The 25,020-nt window shown below is 37.8% G+C and overlaps 1 protein-coding gene across 1 annotated transcript in view; it reads right to left on the minus strand.

Annotated features, from left to right (window-relative positions):
- Positions 1 to 745: 745 nt before the first annotated feature.
- Tmem178a (transmembrane protein 178A) overlaps positions 746 to 25,020 on the minus strand; it is a 61,779-nt gene continuing 37,504 nt past the window's right edge. The window contains exons 2-4 of the mRNA XM_046425411.2: positions 14,798 to 14,911; positions 11,440 to 11,577; positions 746 to 1,689 (exon numbers count right to left, since the gene is read on the minus strand). Coding sequence (XP_046281367.1) covers positions 1,448 to 1,689; positions 11,440 to 11,577; positions 14,798 to 14,911 — 494 coding nt within the window. The 3' untranslated portion in view covers positions 746 to 1,447. The remainder of the gene's footprint in view (positions 1,690 to 11,439; positions 11,578 to 14,797; positions 14,912 to 25,020) is intronic.

The following is a 25,020-nucleotide window of genomic DNA, read 5'->3' on the forward strand; positions in this document are numbered from 1 at the left end:
CTCCACTGAAAGATGACAAAACACAATGGGAGGTTTTTAGCTTTGGTCCTGGGCCCACACATAGGAAAAGGCTGAGGCAGAGATGAAGCAAACACTGCCAAGTCTGTTCCTCAGCTTCCAGGAAGAGCACCAACTTCATAGATATTTTGAGAGGACTGAGTGAAATAACACCTGGAAAAAAGCATAGGCCAGTTACAGGTACTTAGTAGGAGCTAAGTACTTTAGCTAACCTACTTGGTAGCTAAGGAGGCAAGTGTGATTCTGGCCCCAAACAGTGCCAGCTGCACATCAGCAGTATATGGGATTTTTTTTTTTTTAATTCAAGCCTAGACTCAGATGTGGACCTTGAGTTAATTGGTCTCAGGTGGGGCCCAGCTTGGGGCCCAGCTTAGGTCCCTTGGAAGAATTTTGCCAGGTGATTCTAACAGATAGCCAAAGTTGAAAATCACTGGTCCAAGGAGTCCAAGAACAAGGTACCCTTATCACTGGATAAATGCTAGGCAGATAGTAAAGGAGGCAGGGGAGAACTTTAAATCTTATAGCAAGGTTTACAAAGAAGTTTGAAAATAAAATCTTTCATCAATAGCAAGTGTGTGATTGCTATAAAAGATAAATAATAATGGCCAACCTAATTAAAATGAAACAATTAGGCTTCATAAGAGTCTTACTAAAACAACAGAGTTCTCATCTGTCCTGTGGCTAAGGAAATTTGTTGACACAGCTGAAAGAGAAAAACACACCTAGATTAACAAGGGGGCAGTCATTTAATGCAGAAATCCAGTTAACGTAAGAGACGGAAGCTAAACAACAGATAGGACTTCAAACAATACTGCATAGTGTCACGGATTAGCTCTTACACGGTTGATCTGTTTTTCTTATGATTTCGATTCCATTACAAAGACAGAGAAGAGACTTCAATTAAATAATAATAATAATAATAATAATAATAAGGCAACAGAAGAATCCTCCTGTGACAAGGAACAGCCACAAATAATGCACAAATATCAGGTGCTGACACAACAAGACACCATTCGAACAAGTTCTGAAGATGCTGCATTAAAATTTAACAAGCATTGTACAGTGACAAGAAAATTATACTTGCTTTGTTACGAATCCTTTTGCAAATAGAAATGACTCTCAGGTAATTGTTATATACAAACTTTCTGAAATAAATGGAAATCATACAAAGTTTTTTTTCCGATGTAGTTCCTCTTCTCCTACTCCTTCTCAAAGCATAAATAGTCATTAAAGCACTTGAATCCACAGTAGTCTTGTCCTTAGAAAGGTTGGGAGGTTTTGCATGATTTTATATCAGTCATCCAGAAAGGGCTGCAGGCAACAGGTTGGAATGTAAAAGACGGCTTTTGTGCTTGGAATCCTGATGTGAACTCTGCTCCACTTCCCCCAGGAGTTGCCCACACCGTGGAGGGGCCTTGAACGCAGACAGTCATACCGTTGAGTCCCTGCCAGACTTTAGATGTACAATCTTGGTCCTGCTAATAAACGGATAAGCAATGCAGAGACCTCCAGCTGCCACAATAAAACCTAAACTGCACCAGGCACAAAAGATAGACCAGCTGTAGCCGTGTTCCACATCATCAGGTAGGCTATAAATGAGCTTCGGGAGCCGGTTCAAATCGTAAGAGATACTGGCAGCATACGTGCAGAGGGAAATGGTGCAAAATATCCCTATAAATAAAACAAAGAGAACAGAACCATCAGTTACGGCTTTGCCTGCCACCAGGCCAACACCAGGCAGGCCTTTCTGAAAATCGGACCAACCAATAAGGCAACCACTCCAAATTCATAAAGATTTATTTATTGTTCTTTTACTTGAATTAATTCACTCAACAGACTAGGACAAAACTTCTATGTTCCAGACCCCACACTAGGGACTAGAGATACCAGGGTGAAAAAGATAGGAAACTTCTGATAACTTCAATGATTCAGAATTACTTGGTGTGGATGATTATGCATGTTTAAATTTATTTTTGGTTTTATTCTTAAAAACAATTCAATAAACTAGGCGTGAAGGTGTACACCTGTAATCCCAGCAGCTTGGGAGGCTTAAACAGGAGAAATGCAAGCTCAAAGCCAGCTTAGCAACTCAGTGAGGCCCTGTCTCTAAATGAAATACACAAAAAATGGGTTGAGGATGTGGCTCAATGGTTAAGCACCCCTGGATTCAATCCCTCATACTAAACAAACAAACAAACAAACAATTTAATAAAAATTCTATTTTTTTTGTTTGTGGTGCTGGGGATTGAACCCTGGACCTTGTGCATGTGAGGCAACTACTCTACCAACTGAGCTATATGCCCAGCCCCAAACTTTTAAGGAAAAGAAATACTCTTTCTCAAACTTAACACAAAATAAATATCATGTTCCTTTACTCCATTCCTGACTTGAAATTTTTTTTCATATGGTGGCAATCATTACATGCAGTCTGCTTTCTTTCTCAATAAATATTATCATAAAAATTTATCATGTCTCCTATAGTAATATTTTAATAAATTCTTACAAGTAGCTCAGATTGTTTTTTAAGGTACAGATTTTGGCACATACTAGGGCATCAAACAAATTTCCTAAATGAAGAATGAATGCTTTTTAATAATATAAATTAAGTCTAGTAATTTGGATAAAGAGATCATATACTTTCAACCATTCAAACTGTAAGCAATTTAAGGGACATAAGTAGACACACATCAAATTTTACTTTTTTATATCAATACATGTAAGTATAACTGTCCTTCAAGAAAGTAAAATCCAGACCAATACAAATGCTTCAAAAGCCCAAGCCATAGGATTTTCAGTGCTCAAGTGATGTTCCAAGGATGTAGACGCTTCTACTCCACCGCAAGGGACACAACCAACATTCTTTTTGGACAAGTAGGGGATCAGAACAAGCAGCCAATACATTAGAGATGAGAATGAAAACAGAAACTGACACCCAGTCGAGTATCAGTTCCAGTTCTGTTGGTCTGTTCTGGGTCCTACACATCTTTTCATCATATTCTGGTTTATCCCTGTGTTCAATGGAGACCACACCTACTTGCTGGGAAATGGCTTTGGTACCTTTAGGCATACAGGCAGCACTAGAAACCAACAGATTTTAGGACTGAAAAGAGAGAGTTACAAGAAGCAGAATCACCACCCCTCCCTTTAATATACAGCTTTGAAGATGGAAAACACTAGAAGAAAAAACAAAAACACAAACTCAGAGTAAGTAGCAATTTGAAGGAAATAAAAATCACTTAATGCCATTTTTTAAAGTGTTATAACTCTAATTCTATTCAAATCATGTAAAGATTTATTGCCTGAATCTTTTTTCCAAATGTGCACTTAGGAAAATAAATATTCTAAATTACAAGGATACTTGATCTGAGATAATTTGATATTTTCTACTCTTTGCCTAATTCTGTTTTTGAACTCTAAAGTGATTTCATTTTTCTAAAAGAGCAAAATCTCATCTTTTTTCTTCTGGCTCCATTTTTTTTTTCACAGCAGACCCATCATTTTGAGTTCTCCAGAAGAAAGAACTAGATGGAAATAATTCTTTCATAAAGGAATATCTTATTTTAAAAAAAAAGAATATTCCATTGCTTTCTCCAGACCTTATGAAGAGCAAATGTTCTGACATCTCTGGGAATGTTTTTATTTTTACTGGCACCAAAAATAAAAAAGACAATGTTTATGTATAACAAGTCCCTTTTAATGAATGCTAGTAATAGAACAAGGCCATTAGTGGGGGAAAATTGATCTCCGGAGTAGCAACAGGTAAAATATAATAATAGAACAATAACCTATTTTCAAGGGGAAAAAAACCCCTCAATTTTGCATTTAGCTGTCTACACACAGCTGAATGCCTAACAACAAACATTTTCTTTTTTTTTTCTTTTTACAAATACCACGGTTTTATGACCTCTGATAGCTTTGAGTTCAAACAGACTTTTAAGCATCCTTTGATGTGTGCATGCACGGAGTTGGGATATAAGAAATAATGTATTCTGTTCCCTGGCTCTACTACTATTCATTGTGTGACCCTGAAATTGCCTAATCTCTCTGAGTCTCCGTGTCTTCATCTAGGGAAAAAAAAATGGGGGACTTGGTAACTGAAGCACTTATGATGTCAAATTTCTACAATTCTGCTAGCCAAATAGAAGACGTGGAAAAATACATTTTTCTAAAACTTCTTAGTGAATCTAGCCCTCAGTTTTATGTAACCAAATAAAAAATGGAGTGCCCTGTGTATTTTTCCTTCTGTATGTACTCTCTTCAATTTTATACTGAAAAGGAATTTCCATTAGTTCCCTTCCCCTATCAGCTCCCCAAAATTGCTATTGGTGGAATAAATTTTATTATTACATCAAGGGTTCATATTGAATAGAAAAGGCCACATGGGAAATAATCTACTTTGAGGACTTAGCCAGGGCAAAGATTTCTATCTGTCTTCAATATTATGGATGGCGGTGTTCTGCCTAGGCACTTGGTGTGTGCTTACTCCGAGGACACTGAATGATGTCACTAACAGAAAATCTTTGCTCAAGCTTCCAGAAAGCTGAAGCTCCTTGAAGCTAAATCTGTTGCCCCCATAAGTAAAAGCGTGGGATTTCTTGGCATGCTTTTGGCTTCTACTTTTACTCTTGGATCTATCTTGCTTCATGTTATGGTTTGGATAAACATCCCCCAGAAGGCCACATGCTGAAGGCTCAGTTCCCAGCTTGAGGCACTAGTAGGAGGTCATGGAACCTTTAGGAGGTGGTGCCTAGTGGAAGAAAATAGGTCTTTGGGGGTGTGGTCTTTGGGAGCTTGCCCTGAAGGGGATATTAGGACCCCAGCCCCTTCTTCTCTCTTTGCCACCATGAGGTAAGCAGCTTTGCTCCACATGCTTTCTCTGCCATGAGGCTCTGTCTTGTCTCAGGCCCAAAGCCAGGACCAACAAACAATAGTTTGAAACTTCTGAAACCATGAGCCAAAACAAACTCTTCCTCCTTTAAGTTGATTTTCTCAGGTTATTTTGTCATAGTGACAGAAAGCTAATCTACTTTGCAAATCTGGTTGTCCCCTTGTCCTATTCCTTTTACTGATTTGTATTTATTTTACCTGTAATATTATATTTTTTGTGCCACTTGGGTCCTTTTTAATAGACACTCAGCAAACTTTGATGAAAACTTACTTTATTTCCTGTTGCCTTGATTCACTGAACAAAGAGTGGAAATCAGGTCTATTGGCCCACAAATATACCCCCTTTCTTCCCTACCCTCTCTCCATAAATGCCTTCACAGGCTGCTGACCTTCCATAATATCTTTTTTCCTTTCAAGGAGAAGCTGTTTGGGGTAAGATGAAAGTAAGGACAGATGAACAAGAAAAGATTCTCCTTTCGGACTTACAAATCTCAAGGAAATTTGCAAATACCTAGCTCTCGGAGCTATTGTTTGTGGGATGGGCTGGGCTATTTGGGAGTATTATAAGAAAATGTACTGAGAGGAGACAAAGCATTGTTTCCCAACTTTTCCAATAAGCTTTTGTAAAAGAAGCTTGCCCCATTCAAGATACTTAAAAAAAAAAAATCTGTCTATATCCATTCACCTGTTGAAGGGTATCTAGGTTGGATCCATGGTTTAGCTATTGTGAATTGAGTTGCTATAAACATTGATGTGGCTGTGTCACTGTAGTATGGAGAATATAATGCTAAGCAAAACAAGCCAATCCCCCCAAAAAACAAAGGCTGAATGTTTTCTCTGATCCATAATGGGGAAGGTGGTTAGAGAAGAATAGAGGAACTTTGGATGGGGCAGAGAGGAGTGAGAGAAGGGAAGGGATGTGTGGGTGGGAAGGATGGTGGGATGAGACGGATGTTATTACCTTATACACATGTATGATTGCATAACCAATGGGACTATGCAACATGTACAGGCAGAAGAATGAGAAGTTGTGCTCCATTAGTGCACAATGTGTCAAAATGTATTCTGCTGTCATGTATAACTAATTATAACAAATTTTTAAAATCCTTCTAAATTCGAAGACACCGAGAAAAAAAAAACATTGTTTTAAATAATGAAAGTATGCTTATTGTAGCTGGATTGATAGTTTAGGTTAATTTTTATACCATGACTTCTATTTTAAGTTCCATAAGCACATCTTCCAAAATTCATGTATATGAGTTTGCTGGGGCTGGCATAGCAAAGCACCACAGACTGGGTGACTTAAGAGGATTATGAACCTGAGATCAGTGCATCAGCAGGCAGGACTGGTTGCTTTTGAGATCTCTCTCCTTGCCTTGTAGATGGCCATCTTCTCTGTGTGTCTTCACATGTTGTCCCCTTTGTAACTGTGTCCAAATTTCTTCTTTTTTAAGGACAGGAGTTGCACCCGGAGTTGCACCCGGGCAGGACCTACCCTAACGACCTAATTGAATTTAGTTTTTCAAATAAGGTCACATTCTGAGGTTCTGGGGATTAAGGCTTTAACACAGAATTGGGAGATATAAAATTCAACCCATAACAATATGTACAAACAACCGGTGAATGATGTAGACTTCAATCTCTTTTGTTGGTCTTAGTAAGACTGTAGTATTTTAAGGGTTGGTTCACCAGTTAGTCAACAATTGTTCCCAGCCATACTTCTGATTATGTTAGAGGTAACTTAGTTTAACCAGTTCTTGCCGGTCTCAGCCATATTTTGTTGGACACCCATGTGGTTAGGAACTGAAGTGTTCCTTCCACTCCACTTTCCATCTTACTTCTCAGGCATAGGTAAGAGAGACTTCTTTGACTTCCACACATGCCTGACAGAGCTGAGCACATGGGGTGAAGGAAACCTGCTGAACAAAACTTAATTCTGCTGTACAGTGAGTTTCTACCAACTTAACAGCCTGGTCATCCCAAATTACCCAGTGTAGGACTTACCTATGTACCAAGTTATTTGCGGTAATACTGCATTGCCATCAACAGCAATCTAATTAATGAAAGAGATGTAAATGGGGATGCTAAAGGACAAATAAGAAACTCTGGCATGCAAAACTTTCGGAATCTAAGGGTCCATCTTGAAGATCCATGGGGAACGAAGCCACCTCTCCTTCATTCTCTCACCCTCCCCCTTCCTCTTCTCCCCTGACAGCTGATACTTTTTCAGCTAGCTGGTGGCCCCAGGAAAGAGAGGTTCTCCAGTCCTGGGCTTGCTCCTGGCTATCACTGGTAGTATCTTCAAAAGAGTGAATAATTACTGTTCCCTGACAAGCCCTATATGCATCTACTGTTCTTATAAAATATTAAAAGTTTTTCTGCCAATATTCTTAATTAGAAGATGCAATATTACACAATTGCAGGGCTAGAAGGGATATTTTCAGATCAGGACAGCAGTGAATTTATGCTACTCTCCCAGATCATCAACCTAATGCCCTACCCTAAAATCTTCCTGGTGCCTGTGGCCAGCTGGTAAGATGTAATTAGGGCAACTGGGCCCATTCTTTTAACCTCCCTCCTTTGATGTGCTTAAAAGGTTGAAAGGAGTAGAAGCCGATTCACAGTGGTTAGCTTGCTTGATAAATAACCTAACTACAACACCAAAGGCATAAACATTGATTGCCTCCCCCACCAAACTATGACCTGCCCATCATTCTGGTCTTTTTGCCCTTCCAGCAAAAAATGCCTCCTGTTACTTTTCACATAGATTACTCAAACTGTCAGGCCTACAGTGTCTTAACTAAATGACTGGGCAGGGATAACAGAGACAGACCAAAACTTTAAAAAACAAGGAAATAGTAAGTAAAAATAAAAACAGATCTACAATCTGTAAAGGGCGAGGGGGAGGAGAACAATCTTTTTCTAAAAGATTATAGCAAGTTCCTTTAGTGGTAAAGCCCGAACTTCTCTAACATAATCTATTATTGTCCTTATTGATCCTGCTTAGTGTGAATATTCATAAGTTTTGCTGTAGAAATGTCAATGTATTTCATTTCAAGATGCTACCCCAGACCTTGCTGAGAGTGTTAGATAATATTGGATACATGTACCATATTACCTTTCTAAAATAAAATTTTCAAAATCAAGTTACAAAATACAACCTAGCCCCAAGGGTTTCAGATAAAACCCTGTGGACCTGTAGTTTCAGATCCTAATTGATGGATGGCGTAGATAATTTCATACACCTACTACACAGACACAGACCACATTCTACTATAGCAGAGTCTTTTTATTTGTCTGCATTAAAGCAAAGGAATGGGCAACTCAGGGTGGATGTTAACTGCCCCTGACATTTGAATGGTGCCTGCTGAGCACTGTCTCCTCTTTATCTGCTACAAGGATGGGAGTGTTATATGCTGAGTGTGCTTTTTCAAAACAGCAGTGACCACTCAGGGCACAGCCTGTGAAGGAGAATGCATTCAGTGGGCAGGGAGACCCCCATCAAGGGAGGTCCAAGCTCCAATTTTTGAGACTCCCAGTGTATTAAGGGATATTTAAAATATAACAGAAATATAAAAATTATATTTTAAAAGGTTAGCATTAAATAAAGTAACCCTTTAAGATATTTATAATTTAAATCATAATAATTACAAACAGTATTACTACAGCAATCTCATAGAATGCATCCTTTAATGTGGATGGAAATTATCCATTCTCAGCACACTCAGAGTAGTACGCCGTTGTACTAGGCAGAAGAATTGATTGCCTCAATCCTCTGAGTGTGCCTCTGTGTCAGTGTGTAGCCTCAGAGCATGTGACATCAAAAGTCTAAATTCAAGGCCCTTAGGGGATGTGGGGTCTGCCCTGTCTTGCTCAAGTAACCCTCACAGGTCCCAGCAAAAAGAAAGGGGTCGCAACCTGGCTCCCAGATGTGAGTAATGGCATTGCTGCTCCTCATACGGGTAATCAAAACCTGTCTGCATAAAACAAGGCAAAAGGAGGAAGACTGTTCAATAGTTTCTATTTTCACAGGCTCAGACTGTCACATCATTGATGTTCTCCATTGAAGGTTTGGCTAATAAGTTCAGGCAGAGAATGAAGATGCCAGTGCATTCGAAGAGGCTAAGTTTAGCATCAAAAATCTGTGGGAGGGCTGTTGTCAAGAGCTGCTGAAGACAGTCTGCTTAATTAAAATCAATTTTTAACCCTTATTTGCTCTCATTCCCTGTTACTGCATGTGAAGGTTCTATAGCTAATTTATCTCAAGCAGTGGAAGAACATAGCTACCTCAGTTGTTTTAAAGAAAATTTCAAGGCATTATTTTAATAACAAGACAAACCTCTCTAAATCCCACAGCAAGGCACAGATGAATACAGAACCCAGGAAATGCCAGGCTTTCTCCTGTGCCCAATCAACACTAAACATCCACCTTCCTTTTCTTAAAACTAGACCAACCTCCCCAGGACTCCCAGAGCACACTCACTGGGCCTGAGTTTCATGGCCTCATGATTTATTTTAATGCTAACAATTGCTTTATATGCTAAAAGCATCCTAAATTATTCAAGTACTATTGCATATTAACAGTGTCCTTTAAAAAATAATCCTAATGAGGCTTTTGTCAAGTCTAGAGAGCCTCTTTTTCCTGATAAAGGATTGTGATGTGGTGCCTTTTGGGGGAGGGGGGAAAATCTGCACTTATTGGATATATACTTAAAGAAAAAAGTGGGGGGAGGCACTGATAATGAGGTGGGAAGTGAGGGAAATTTTTAATGATCACTAAGCCCCAGCAAAGACTAAAAGGAATCCTCTGGTCTCTTTTCTAAGCTGCTCTGTCCTGCTCACTCTACAATTTGGATTTTAAACACATCCCTTGAGCAGGCACCTAGTGGCTGACCTCAGAGTTCAAATCCTCTTCCAAAATGTCAGGAACTTGGGTAAGGTTCCTGGTGCCACTGTATATTCACCAAAATATGGAAAGTTAATTTGAGTTTTTGCTCAGAACTATGCAGGGTCCATGGGATTTCTGAATAGTTTATCAGGATGCTAGGAATCAGGCAGATAGGAGTTGAAGGAAGGGCCCAGGGCCAGCAAGCTAGAAAGCAAAGCATCACCCATGTGTGTGACACACAGACAGACAGACAGAAAATGCTGTAAGCCCTGGAGGACAGGCTTAGAAAATGACCAATTATAGTGAGAAATCCTAAAAAACTTCATCATGGTCACCTGAGTAACAATTCTCCAGGGAAGTGGAAATAAGCTTATTGAACATGGCCATCTAAGGTGGCATTAGTTCTGATGCTGGGTACACCTGGAGGAACTTAATTTCTGAGTTAAACTGTGAGAAGCAGCCAGTGGTTGGGAGTGTGCTGCAGGCCCAGGAAGCTTAGCACCCCACTCTAATGATTCACTCATCATTAACACAATAATTTTTTATGAAGGGTAGGAAGAAAGACTTCTTCCCTGCCACCACCTTCAGCTTGTGTTAGCCATCAACTCAACGCCTGGCCATTTTTAGACAAAAATATCCTTCACTTGTTAATCAAAAACTCCCTGACCATGTCTCCACACATACCCCTCCCAGTCTCATGCTTTGAGTCAAGTTCCTCTGCTTAAATCCTTCTAGTGGCTTCCATCACCCTTAGCTTCAAATCCAAACTCATCACCATGACCAAGAAAGCCCTAGAGATCTGGCCACTGCCTGATGTGATACCCACTTTTCCCTCCTTTCCTTTGGTCCTCTCCAGCCGCACTGGTTTTCTCTCTGAGGCTGAAAACACACAAGCACATTCCTACCTGGAGTGGGGTGCTAAGCTTCCTGGGCCTGCAGCACACTCCCAACCACTGGCTGCTTCTCCCAGTTTAACTCAGAAATCACCACGCAGTGAGGCCTTCCCAAGCCCCTGTTCTACCCCGTCCATTTACTTCACAGCTTTCAACAGGATCATAAACCGTTGCTGACGTGTCCCCACAAAACAGACAAACAAAGAGGCCCTTGCCCTATTTATCACATCTCTAGTTCCCAGAGAGTGTCTGACACATAGAAAGTCCTCAAAAAAAAAATCTGTGGAGGGAAATGAACAAACGCTTTGTCTGCAACATCGATGCCAAGGTCCCTGCTCTGAGGCATGTACTTTGAGCGGACTTTCAGTCCAGAAATGAGCTGTGCTTTTTTTATCTCCCTTGCTCTCTTTGGAAGCTCCTAAGAAGCTGTGGCCCGCCTCTGCCAAGAGTCCAGACCAGGCTTTGTTTGGTGCATGGTCTGAAAGCATGAGACAGAAAAAAACAGACCTGGCTCACATGGAGAATGAACCCAGGACACTTCCATCTCACCTGCTAACAGGTCACAATGCAGAACTCACAGCTGCATTTTGTTTTCTTTAAATTCTGTACTTCCCTCCAAAGCCAAATGACCTTCTGGTTGCTCTTCTCACAAATTAAAATAAAATTCATGGAGATGTACCAAAGTGAAGCTTGCTGCATACAGGAACAGCGTTCACCTTGGCTGGGAGAGGCAGCCTGAGGTGTGCAGCATACCTGTCATGAGGAACAGGAGTCCGGCCACATGCTGGGTCAGGCTTTCCTCCCAGAAGAAGCTGACGGTGGCCACGATGCAGCCACACAGCAGGACAGCTACGGCCATGCCCAGGAAGCCAGCAGTGATTCTTCTTAAGTCTAATCTCAAAACAGAGATAATCAAAATCAGATGACTCAGGAAAGTAAATGAAAAGAGAACAGAGTTTTGTATACTATGTGACAACTACTCAGTTACACAGACAGGCTTTGGGCTGGAGGGAAATGGTTTGGGGAATTCTCTTCCCAGGTGTCTGTCCATAGAGGCTTGATGCAGTATAACCAACGGAGGGGCAGAGTCTATCCCTCCAAGTGCACAGAGAAATCCATCCAAGTACACAGCACACCAGAGGGCAACCCCAAGGTCAATAGAGTAGCAGAGAACAAGGGACTTAGCAAACTGAGAGTGAGGCAAGGTTGAGAACTCCCTTTATTAGCCCTAAAAGAGCAATACAAATGAAGGTTAATTAGTGGCTGTAATGAATCTGTCATTGGTGGAAGAGCCTAAACAAAGAACTACAGTGAAATAAGGTTTTGTCTGAGTGTCAAGGGCGAAGATTCCTCTGCTTTTCATTTACATTTACGTTTCATTTACACCTGCCTATTTTAGAAAAGGATTTGAGAAAGTGAAGTCAATGGTGGGGAATTAAATAATGGCTCAAAGTGCATACAGGAGGTATCTACTCATAAACACCCTCTCTCCTAAGGTACAGGTCCCAGAAGCCAAGCACCCATTTATCCAGGTGAAGGAGAAACTGTTCCCATGGGTCAAGTCTCTACTGGATACCCAACAGTCAGGCTTAATGGTGACATCTATCCAGACCCATGTTCCCTCCTATTACTAAAGTAACACAGCACTCAAGAGTGTTCACCTTTGGGCTATTTTACTTTTTCATACTATTTCCTTCCTTCCTTTTAAGTTTGTTTTCCTAACAAAGCTAACTTTAAAATTTTGCTGTCTAAATGCTAAATGCTTCTTATAACAGATTCCAACCATACATCTGTTGCCCTAGGGCTAGAAAACAGAGGGCAAAATAATAAGGACCATGAACACTCAGGGGCATATGGAACCAAGACAAGATGCACAGCACACCACACTGTTGGAAGTGTGGGCTTCTCTGCTCATGTGAAACAGCCTGAGCAGCTGCCACCTTGCTATCTGTCTGCAGCTCCTGGTATTTTAGAGGTGCTACATGGAGGATAAATTAGAGTAGCCTCCAGCCTTGCTCTTAGCATCTTAGCCACACACAGACCAGCCTTCTTCTTAAAAGGGATTCTCCATTTCCAGCTCAGAGCATCCAAGTAAAAACAGGGTGTCTACCTAGAAAAGGAGGTAGAGCAAGGGGTCAGGAGGAGTGGTAATTTAAAGATGCTGAGTTAAATGTTATAGATAAAAGGAGTTTGGAGAGATTCATATCTGAACTAGAGAACTATGATAGTAGTTCAGCCACTATTATCTTACAACCTCTCAAATTCCCTGTGGTTTGAGTGATAGTTCGATCTTCCAAGACTATTAAAAGACACAAAGTTCAGATATAATCCACATGGGATTTGCATTAGTACCAGACATGTTAACCTTATCCAGCAAATGTAGTACAGATTACCAAGGTGATTTTCTTAGAAAGAGCCATGCATGAGATTGTGAAAAGCATCTTTCTATGAGAACCTCCCCCAAAATTAAAAGAGCCGTAAAATATTGCCTTGTTGGGCCATAATTGGGTTCACAGTGAAGAGATAAGGTTCTTTTTCAGGTTCCTCTAATGATCTTTTCTGACCTGACCAAAGCCAGTAACTATGAGGCTCATATGGACAGATAATTAATATGAAGAACTCCAAACATGCTCATAAAGAATTAATAACACTTAGGTATGACTCTGACTTGGATCTATTGAGAAGTGGTAGCTAAAATTTGCCAGCAAGAAAGAACTTTCAAGAAGTCATGTTATTAAGAAATAAGTCACATTTTATCCAGAGATTTTTCCAAGTTTTAAAGTTTGCATTCACAATATTATGTATTATACCAATAATATAATGTGGCAATTAGAGTTTCCGTGTATGTTGCTGTAATTGGGATCTGGAACATCCCCAAAAGCTCATGTGTTGAAGGCTTGGTCCCAAAGCAGTGATGTTCAAACATGGAGCTTTGAGGGAGTGACTGAATCATGAGTACTCTGACCTCATCAGTGAATTAATCCATTGATAGCTGAATGTACTATCAGGAGGTGTTACAAACTGTAGGCAGGTGGGGCATGGATGGAGGAAGTAGGTCACTCAGGGATACGCCCTTGGGGACTCTATCATATCCTTGGCTCCTTCCTCTTGCTCTGCTTCCTGACTGCCATAAGCAGAGCAACTTTACTTTGCTATGCCCTTTTGCCCTGATATTTCTGCCTTGGAGCCAGTCAACCATGGACTGAAACATCTGAAACCGTGAGCCAAAATAAATCTTTCCTCTCCAAGTTGTTTTTCTCGGTTATTTGTCACAGCAACGAAAAGCTAACACATATATGTTTGAGATCCAAGGGTCTTTAGCTCTGCAGAGCTGTTTACATACAGAATGAGACCCTGCTTGGACTTCTGCAGAGGCTGTCACTACCAAAGTAGTTGCAGTCCTTGTTGCTTATTTCACTAGAAAAATGACAATGTCAACCTCTAATTTGGGAACACATTGAAAATAATTCAGTGTAATGTTTTGTTTTCAGGAGCCATCTATCACCAGACAGTTTGAGTCAATAATTTCCACAAAAATATCAGCCCTCTTTAGTTTCACATTGCATGGTCCTTTGTAGAGTTTCACATTTCCCCAACAGTGAAAAAGAGCTTTTCCTTCCACTGAGATACAGAGGTAACACACACCCACTGAGAAAATTATGACATACATTCATAAAGATATTTTAGCAGAAATACAAAGGTTTGAGATAAACACAGTAGCTAAAATACATATTGTATATAAACAAAGCAAATATAAAAGCATAGAAAGTATCATCTTCTTGGTTTGTTAGACAAGTGGAAAGGCAGGTCCTTATACCCTATGACTTGGTTAAGAAAATATTCAGTCATCTGGTATATACAGATGCTGCCAAGACAGAGAAGCACAGGCTACACTGTTTCACAGAGCCTCATACACATCTGGCTTATAAACAAGCCGAACCCACAGCATAGTGAAAAGATGCTCAGAGCCTCTGACCAAATCCCATGGGGTCCAGAGGCACATATGGGATAAATACTATATTTCAGTCCAAATCTGAGAGGTGTGTGGAGCGGGAAAAGGGATTTTGTTCAGAAAGACACCAATTCTTCTCTCTTTCCCAGAAATACTTACGAAGCAGGTGCCATTCATCTTGCTGTATTGTCTTGGTTAAATTGAAAGGAATGTTTCGTAAGCGGATTGGCTGAGAAAAGTGGTACTTGATAGCTGTACACCGCTGTGCAATACCTTGAAGGAAAAAAGAGATGCGATTTACTAGTCTATTCATTTGTAATAGAATTCTGGAGACCTAAGGCAGAATAATTTATCCTAAACTTGGTTGAATGGAAGAGGGGATAGGAATCTTGATGATTCTCATTAACAGAGGCATGTCAGAACAGTAAAAACCTAAACCATGAAATAATTCTTAACTCACGTTTCATTTTTTAAAGTATTAAATTTTACAAGGATCTATGTATTACCCTAAATGGTTTTCCATTCCAAGTTTGTACGACCTAAACATTAAACTACCCAAAAAGAAACGGCCAAAAGTTTACGGATGGCCAGGAATAATCAGTTCCAGAATTTTAAATTAACACATAAATTACATGTCTGAATTTGACCCAATCTCAAACTTTCAAATAGGTTATATAGAAAAGTTCATTAGGAAGTGTATATAATTTGGAAATCAGAAAGCATTTTTCCATTAAGACAACTTCTACATGCTGGTTTACGTGGTGACTCTATTGTCAGACAAAAGCCCATGTAACCCTCACTCAGCTAATGTCATTCTTCAATACAAATGTTATTGGCTTGAGTTATGGATCTTGAGTGAAAGGGTAATACTGAAAGTGTAAAGGAAAAGGAAAATAATTATTTTTCCTGCTTCTTCTGGTTGCATGGCTAGCCCTAGGCACAACATTTTGATATGGGCAAGGGCACTCACTGGTTGATCTTGTACCTTCTCCTCTGCTTTTATTGCATAAATGAACACAGTCCTATTCTTCTAAATGCTTCTGAATCCCATGAAAAGTACCTACCTTCTCTTAAAATTAAAGAACAATTGAAACTTCCTTCTTTCATTGTAAGTTATTTTGGCCAGTTGTTTGGTTAAACACAATCTCACTAAACTAATTTTTATAAAGGTTTGAGTAAATGTTAGTCCTTTAACCCTGACAGTAGTTCAGAAGTGTCCTCATAGATGCAAATAAATCTCTAATTGGTGGAATTTGAGGAAGCATAAAAGTAAAGTGAAATTTAAAAAAAAACAGACATTGAAAGGAGAAGATTAATATTTAAGCATGGTTCATATCATAAGCTAGTCAGTCCTTCCTGTGAACACACCTACAGGATTATCTTCCCTAAGGAGTTTCTCAGATATTAATGTGTATAAGAATCACCTGACGTGTTAAAAATGCAAATTCCCAGATGCTACCTTAGATAATCTAAGTCAAAAGATTTGAAATGGAGCCAGGAACCTGAAGTTTAACAAATATCCTATGTAATTCTGAGTACTGAGGCAGGTAGTCCTTGAATCTCAATTTAAGAAATACTACCCCAAAATATCACTGATTTTTGGAAGCTATTTTCCCTCATGAAACCACAGAGACACCAAAATCTCAAGGTTCTTTTCTTTTTCTTTTTAACATGAGCCCCTTGGTCGTGATTGTAAGGTCTAAGGCATATACGTTAGGTGTTTATATATAAGTTAGATGTTTATAAGTACCTGTGCTTGCAAAGAGCAAATAATCTGGTGTAGGAATAAAGGCAGTTAAAGGACCACAATGTGATAATAGCTTGCATTTCTATTATTCAAAACTATCATTCCATTTGATAGTCATCTGTAGGCTGATCTTAAAGCTCCACACAAACACAAAATGAAAGGCTAAAGTAGAATCGAAGATGAGCCCCAACAAACACATCCACTCTGTTGCCAGAAACTTGGAGACTTAACAATGGTTCCAGGTATTGAAGGACATTTCTGTCCAACTATTACCTGAACACTAAGCTAATCAGAGACTTCAGGGACCACTTATGACAAAAAAAATCACAAATTGCAGAATTAGCTTAGGAAAGTCAATAAAAAACAACAGCAACAACAAAAATAATGACAAATCTTGGGGAAGGGGAAAATCTAATTCCCAGAGTTGCAACACTATATTATTTAAAATGCTGAGTTTTTGACATGAAAGTTCAAGATAAGCAAGGATATAAGAAAATATGGTCCAGGGCTTGAGAATGTAGTTCAGTGGTACAGCCTACAGTTAGCATGCATGAGGCCTTAGGTTTGATCTCTAGCACCACAATTAGAAAGAAAGGAGGGGAGGGAGATTGGCTCATAAGGGAGGTAGGGGGAAGCAGTCACTAGAAACTGGCATTTTGGGAAGCCCAAACATTGAACTTATCTGATAAAGACTTTAAAACAGTAGTTTTAAATATGTCCAAAAACACTACAGTAAATAATGTCCAAAAACCTAAGGTATGAAAACGATATCTCACAAACCAGAATATTAGTAAACTGGTCAAAAGTATTTTCTAAAATTCTAGAGTTGAAAAATATGATAACTGAAATGAAAAATTCACTAGCGAGAATTCACTTCGACAGAAGTTTTGAGCAGGCAGAAGAAAGAATTAGCACACTTGAGTATGAGTCAATTGATATTATCCTGCCTGACAAAATAAAGAAAAACAAATACAATTTGTGAGATCAATTATACCAACCTAAGTATAATGGGAGCTACAGAAAGGAGGAGAGAAAGAGGCAAAAAGAATATTTGAAGAAATAATTTGTCCAAAGCTTCCCAAATTTGATTTACAAAATAAATTTACACATCTAAAAAGTTTAACAAAATATGAAAAGAATAAACTCAAAGAGATCCCAACTCAGACACATAATAATGAAACTGTTAAAAGCCAAAGATTGAGCAGAAATCTTGAAAGCAGGAAGAAAAAGCAATTTATCATGTACAAGGATCTTTACTAGATTAACACCTTATTTCTCAAGAGAAACCATAAAGTCCAGAATAGAGTGGGATAATGTTCAAAACATTGTAAACCAAGAATTCTATATGCAGGAAAATTGTCCTTCAGAAATGAAAAGTAAAACATCTCACTTAAACAAAAATGATAAGAATTGAGCACTATCAGAAATGTCCATCAAGAAATACTAAAGAGAGTTCTTTAAACTGACATGAAAGGACTGTAAGTGAATCCACATGAAGAAGCAGAGTATCTGTAAAAGCCATGGCATAGGTAAAACAGCAAAATCCATGCTTCATTTGTAATTTTTTTCTCCTATTTGATATAAAATTCATAAAGAATAAAGCAATAACTATCTGTGTTGATGCACAATGTATAAACATTGAATTTGTATGACAATAGTACAAAGGAGGGGAGAGGGAATGGCACTATATAGGAGCAAAGTTTTTATATACTATTGAAATTTATTTGGTATTAATCCAAACTAAGTTGTTATAAATTAAGATGTCAATTCTAATTAATAGGTCCACTACTTGGAAATTAACAATGACGACAAATATATAAAAGGTAATTAAAATGGCACTCTAGAAAACTTTCATTTAACACAACATAAGACAGTAATGTAGAAAGTGAGAAACAAAGAGTCATAAGGCATACAGAAAACAAACAGCAAACTGGTAGATACAAATCCTACCTTCAGGAATTACATTAAATGTAAATAGATTATATATACCAATTAAAAGATAGAGATGGGCATCACAGATAAAACAACATGTTCCAACTACTTAGTGTCCACAATATATACTTTAGACTCAAAGACACAAATAGATTGAAAGTAAAAGAATAGGAAAAGATACACCATGGAAATAGTAACCAAAAGAGAGATGGAATGGTTATTCTAATATCAGACAAAACAGATCAGACAAAAATCGTTACTGAAGATAAGAGAGACATTTTAAAATGATAAAAGGATCACTACATTAAGATATAATAATTATAAACATATAAGTACCTACCAATAGAGCACCAAAATACAAAAAGGAAAAACTGACAGAATTGAAAGAAGTACCGGATAAGTCAACAAAGTAATTGAAGAATTCACTAACCTACTTTCAATGATGGTAGAACAACCAAAATTCAACAAGAAAACAGAAGATGTAAACAACTCTATAAACCACTAGATGCAACAGACATCTGTAGAACACTCTACCCAACAGCAGCAAAATATGCATTCTGTTCAAATGTACATAGAATATTCTCCAGTTTGGATTTTTAAAAATCAATAAATTTAAAAGTATTAAATTAAATTCATATAAAGTATGTTCTCTCACCACAGTTCAAGGAAATTAGGAATCAATAACAGAAGGAAGATTGGAAAATTCACAAATTTGTATATAATAAGTAATACACTATTAAATAATTAATGAGTCAAAGAAGAAATCATGAGTAAATTAGAAAACACATTGGGATTAATGAAAACAAAATTACAACATAATTTTTATATCTAAATATGAGGTGTGCCTTTGAAAACTCATGCATAAGATAATGCAGGAATGTTCAGAAGTGGAATGGTTAGATTATGAGAACTATAACTCAACCAGTGGATTAATCCATCTGATGCATTAATAATTTGAGTGAATCAATGGCAGGTAGGACATGGCTGGAGGAAGTAGTTCACCAGGGGTGTGATAACTATTATCCCTGGCTCCTTGCCTTCAAGCTCTTTCTGCTTCTAGCTGTCATGAGCTGAGCAATTTTCCTCTGCCAATTTTCCTCCTTCTGCCATGATATCTGCCTCACCTTGCACTCAGAACTGTGGAGTTGGAGGAACATGGACTTAACCTCTGAAATTGAACCAAAATAATGTTCCCTCCTCTCTAAGTTGTTCTTGTTAGTCACAGTGACAAGAAGCTGACTAACACAATACTAAATTTATAGTATTGTTCAAGTATTGTTCTAAGTTTAAATAGGGAGCTTAGAGGGAAATTTATAGCTATAAACATGTTACAAAATATCAAATCAATAGCCTACCTTTCCACTTTAAGAAACTAGGAAGGAAGAGCAAACCAAACACAGAGTAGAAATAGATAAAGTATAAAATTAGAGATAAATGAAATAAAGAATGGAAATATAGAGAAAGTAAACAAACCAAAAACTTGGTCTTTGAGAAGATTAACAAAACGGACAAATTTTTAGCTAGACTTTTTTTTTTTTTTTTTTGGTACCTGGGATTGAACCCTGGTGGGCTTAACCACTGAGTCACATCCCCATCCCTTTTTATATTTTATTTTGAGACAGGATCTCACTAAGTTGCTAAGGTTGGCTTTGAACTAGACATCCTCCTGCCACAGTCACTTTAGCCACTGGGACTGCAGTCATGCACCACCAAGCCCAGCTTTAGCTTTAAAAGGAGGGAAGATTCAAGTTACTAAAATCAGGAATAAAACAGAAGTTACTGAAGCAAGAATTAGACAGGCAGTCAGAATAGATAGGTAAACCAACCGAGTCAGGTCAGATCAAAGAGGCCAATTTCCAGTGATTCCACCAAGTTGAATGAAGACTGTCCCCTGAGGGATTGAAATGTTAATTACTTCAGAGCCCTTCCTCCACCCTTATCAAGAAACTGCCCCTGCTCCAACTTGTTGCTAAGGTTAACAGGTCCCAGGAATTGCCCCTCCCTACAGGGAGCTATATATCATAATTGCTAATGAATGTGTTCTGGGCTGCTCCATCTGGCCCTTCCCCTTTCAGCCCACCTGTTTCCCACCTTATGGCCATCCCACAAGCATTCCTGGGCCTAGGAAGGAGAAAGATAAGGGGAAGAGGACAAGAGAACAAAGGAAGCCTAGGACATATAAAAAGGGTAGAACACTTATCTTCTGGGGATACCAGGATACCAGCCATGGCCCCCTCCTCCCTCCTGGGAGAAGTCTGTTACCCCTTTTTAAATAAACCCTGCTTTATATGCTTGCCTCCATTTGCTTCTCTAATGTTCAAACTTCAACATGTGAGGGAACAGAAATCGTCACTGTTAACCAGTGGTAACACTATTACTAACAAACTTACAGAAATCAAAAGAAATATAAGGAAAAACCATAAAAAATTATATGCCAATAAATTAGACAAGACAGAGGAAATAGCATATTCCTAGAAAGACACAAACTCCAAGACTGACTCAAAAAGCAATAGAAAAATCTTACATATATGACAAGAGATTGAGTCAGTAATTAGTAAAAAAATTTCCCACAAGAAAAAGTTCAAAACCAGACGACTTCACTGGTCAGTTTTACCAAATATTTGAAGAAGACTTAACAGTCCTTCACAGATTCCTCCAAAAATTTTTAATTAAAAAATTATATATATATATATATATATATATATATATATATATATATATATATATAGAGAGAGAGAGAGAGAGAGAGAGAGAGAGAGAGAAGAGGAGGGAATAGTTAGTTCCTAACTTATACTATGGAGTTAGCATTCCCCTAATATGAAAACCAAAGGCATCACAAGAAAATTACAAAATATTCCTTATGAATATACACACAAAAATCCTTAACAAAATACTGACAAACATTTAAAAAGAGTTGTACAATCTGAACACTCAGTACACAGTAAAGAAAAAATACATAAAAGACTATAGTAAGAATATACAAGAATTCTGGGGCATTAAGAGACTAAACTTAAAAATCATTGGCATTAAAGAGGGCATGGAAGTAGAGGCTAATGTTATTAAGAATCTTTCCAGTGAAATAATAGCAGAAAAACTTACAAACTTTAGAAATGAGGTGGACATCTACATACAGGATTATATAGAACTCCAAGTAAAAAATAATAAAAAAGAAGCTCTTCGAGCTCAGTTGGTAGAGTGCTTGCCTCACATGCACAAGGCCCTGGGTTCAATAAGAAAGAAAGGAAGGAAGGAAGGAAGGAAGGAAGGAAGGAAGGAAGGAAGGAAGGAAGGAAGGAAAAGAAGCTCTTCAAGGTATATCATAATCAAAATGCCCAACATAAAGAATAAGGATAGACTGTTAAAAGCCTAATGAGAAAAATATCAGGTCACATTTATAGATAAACCAGTAAGGATTATTGCTGATTTCTCAGACTCTAAAATCTAGGAGGGTTTTGAATAAGAAAATCTAAGCTCTGAAACAAAAGAATTGCCAAACAAGATTTCTACATCCAGCAAAGCTATTCAGCAGAATCAAAGGAAAAATAAAATATTTCCAAGATAAGGATAAGCTAAAAGAATTTGTGACCAAAACATCAGCACTACAGAAAATTGTTAAATAATATACATAGCAGAACTTAAAAAACAACCCCCTAAGCTTCTGGATGAATAAAGCTCACTAGAAAATAAAAATTAAGACTGAATTAATGTATAAAATAATAAAAATGCCAAGAAGTAATAATCATCTTTCTATAATAATTCTGAAGCCGGGTGCAGTGGTGCACACCTGTAATCCCAGAGGCTCAGGAGGCTGAGTCAGGAGGATTGTGAGTTAAAAGGCAGCCTCAGCAATGGTGAGGCACTTAGCAACTCAGTGAAACCCTGTCTCTAAATAAAATACAAAAATAGGGCTAGGGGTATGGCTCGGTGTTTGAGTGCCTCTGAACTAAGTCCCCAGTACCAAAATAATAATAATAATAATAATAATAATAATAATAATAATAATAATAATTCTGAATTTAAACAGTCTCATCCTTTCAATTAAAAAGCATAGGCACAGTGAATTAAAACACAACAACAGTGTATGTGCTATTTGCAAGAGATTCGTCTTATGAGTAAAGACATCCACACACTGAAAGTAAAAGGATGGAAAAGGATATTGCATGCCAATGGAGTCCAAAAACAAGCAGAAGTAGCTATTTTCATATTTGACAAAGCAGATTTTAAAAAATGAATTAAAAGAGACAAGGAAGATCACCTTATACTGGCAAAGGAAACAATACAACAAGAAGTCATAACTATAGTAGAGATCCATGTCCCAAATACTGGTGCACCTAATTACATAAAACAAACCCTTCTAGACAAAGTCTCAGATAATCACTAATATGATAATATTGGGTGATTTCAATAGGTAAGTCATCCAGACATAAAATCAATAAAACACTTCAGACCTAAAAAAATCTATGAATATAATAGACCTAACAGACATCTTTAAAATATTTTATCCAACAACTGCTGACTTCATTTTTTTTCTAAGTAGTGCATGCAACCTTCTCCAAAATAGATCATATTATAGGACACAAAGCAAGACGTAACAAAAACAAACAAAAAATAATTTAAAAAGCAATATAATTTCTTGCATCTTATCAGATCATAACAGAATTAAGTTAGAAATAAACAGCAAGAAAAATTATATAAACCATAAAAACACATGAAGATTGAAAAATACATTTTTTGAGCAAGGAATGAAATGTAGAAGAAAAGAGGGGGAAAATTTTTTTTAAAAATTTCAGAGAATCAAAAAGAATAGTGATACAATCTACCAAAATCTTTGCCAACTACTCTTCCAATAGGAGTTTAATATCCAGAAGACATAAAAATTTAACATCAAAAGAAAAACCAAATAATTCAGTCAATAAACAGGCAAATGAACTAAACAGATATTTCTGAAAAGAAGATTTACAAATAGCCAACAAATATATGAAAAAAATGTTCAAGGGCTGGGGTTGTGGCCCAGTGGCAGAGCTCTTGCCTTGCATGTATGAGGCACTGGGTTCGATTCTCAGCCCTGCACATAAATAAATAAATGAATGAAATAAAGGTCCATCAACAACTAAAAAAATTTTTTTAAATGTTCAATACTTTTAGCTACTGGGGAAATTCAAATCAAAATTACACTGAGATTTCATCTCACTATAGTTAGAATGGCAATCAGCAAGAATACAAATAATGAGCTGCTCATGGTGGCACATGCCTACAATCCCAGTGGCTCCAAAGGCTGAGGTAGGAGGATCGCAAGTTCAAAGCCAGACTCAGCAACTTAGTGAGATCTTGTCTCCAGATAAAATATAAAAACAGGGGGCTGGGGACATGGCTCAGTGGTTAAGCACCCCTGGGTTCAATCCTCAGTACAAAAAATATATATATACAAATAACTATAAATGCTGGTGAGGATTTGAGGAAAGAGGTAAACTCATGCATTGTCAGTGGGACTGCAAACTAATATAACCTTTTGAAGAGCAGTATGGAGATTTCTCAAAAGACTAGGAATGGACCCTCCCGACCCCACTTATGACCTAGTTATCCCACTCCTTTATAACCATCCAAAAGAACCAATATCAGTATACTATAGTGATACCTGCACACAAATGTTTATAGCAGTGCAACTCACAATAGCCAAGTTATGGGACCAAACTAGGTGTCTGTCAACAACAAATGCATTTAAAAAAAAAAGGTCCATATACACAATGGAACTTTACTCAACCATGAAGAACAATGAATTATGTAATTTGTTAGTAAATGGGTGGAACTGGGGAACATAAGGCTAAGTGAAATAAGCCAGACTCAGAAAGTCTAGGTTTGAATATTCTCTCTCATGTGTGAAAGCTATAGAGAGAGGAAAGAAAGAAAAAGGGTTCTCACAAAAACAGAAAGGAGACCAACAGAGTAGAGGAAGAGGAATGCGAGAAAGAAAAAAAAAAGGAGAACTGAGAAAATACTGGGGAACAAAATCTACCAAATTATGCTATGTCCATGTGTGAATATAACCCAATGAATCCTATTTATATATAATTACAATGCATAAACTAAAATACTAATACTACTACTAATAATGGATATCAGTAAAGGAGAACAACTGAAATAGGGAATAATGAGTGGAGGGAAAGGGCAGGTACTGGGGAATAAGATTGATCAAATAATTTTATGTGCATGTACAAATATGGCATAATGAATACCACTATTATGTATGATCATAATGTTCCAATTAAAAATGATTTTTTAAAAAATATTTTTTTAGTTGTAGATGGATACAATATCTTTGTTTTATTTATTTATTTTTATATGGCGCTCAGGATTAAACCCAGTGCCTCCCATGTGATAGGCAAGCACTCTACCATTAAGCCACAACCCCAACCCTAAAAATGATTTTAAAAAAGAGTTTTACATCATGATCAAGTGGAATTTATCTCAGGAATGCAAGACTGGTTCAAAATAATAAAATCAATTAAGCAATACACCTTATCAATAGAAGACAGAAATCACCTGATCCTGTCAACGCTCTGAAAGAACATTTGACAAGATCACATAATACTTGTGATGAGCCTTAGAGCTAAATATGAAAGGTATCATTACTTCTACTAAACAGAAAAATCCGAAGCTCAGGGAGGTTCAGTAATTAGTCTAAGGCCACAGTACAATATGGTAA

This window comes from Marmota monax, unplaced genomic scaffold (genome assembly GCF_021218885.2).
Source record: "Marmota monax isolate L192 unplaced genomic scaffold, Marmota_monax_Labrador192_F-V1.1 WCK01_AAM20220418_F8-fsc00015, whole genome shotgun sequence".
NCBI classification, from domain to species: domain Eukaryota; kingdom Metazoa; phylum Chordata; class Mammalia; order Rodentia; family Sciuridae; genus Marmota; species Marmota monax.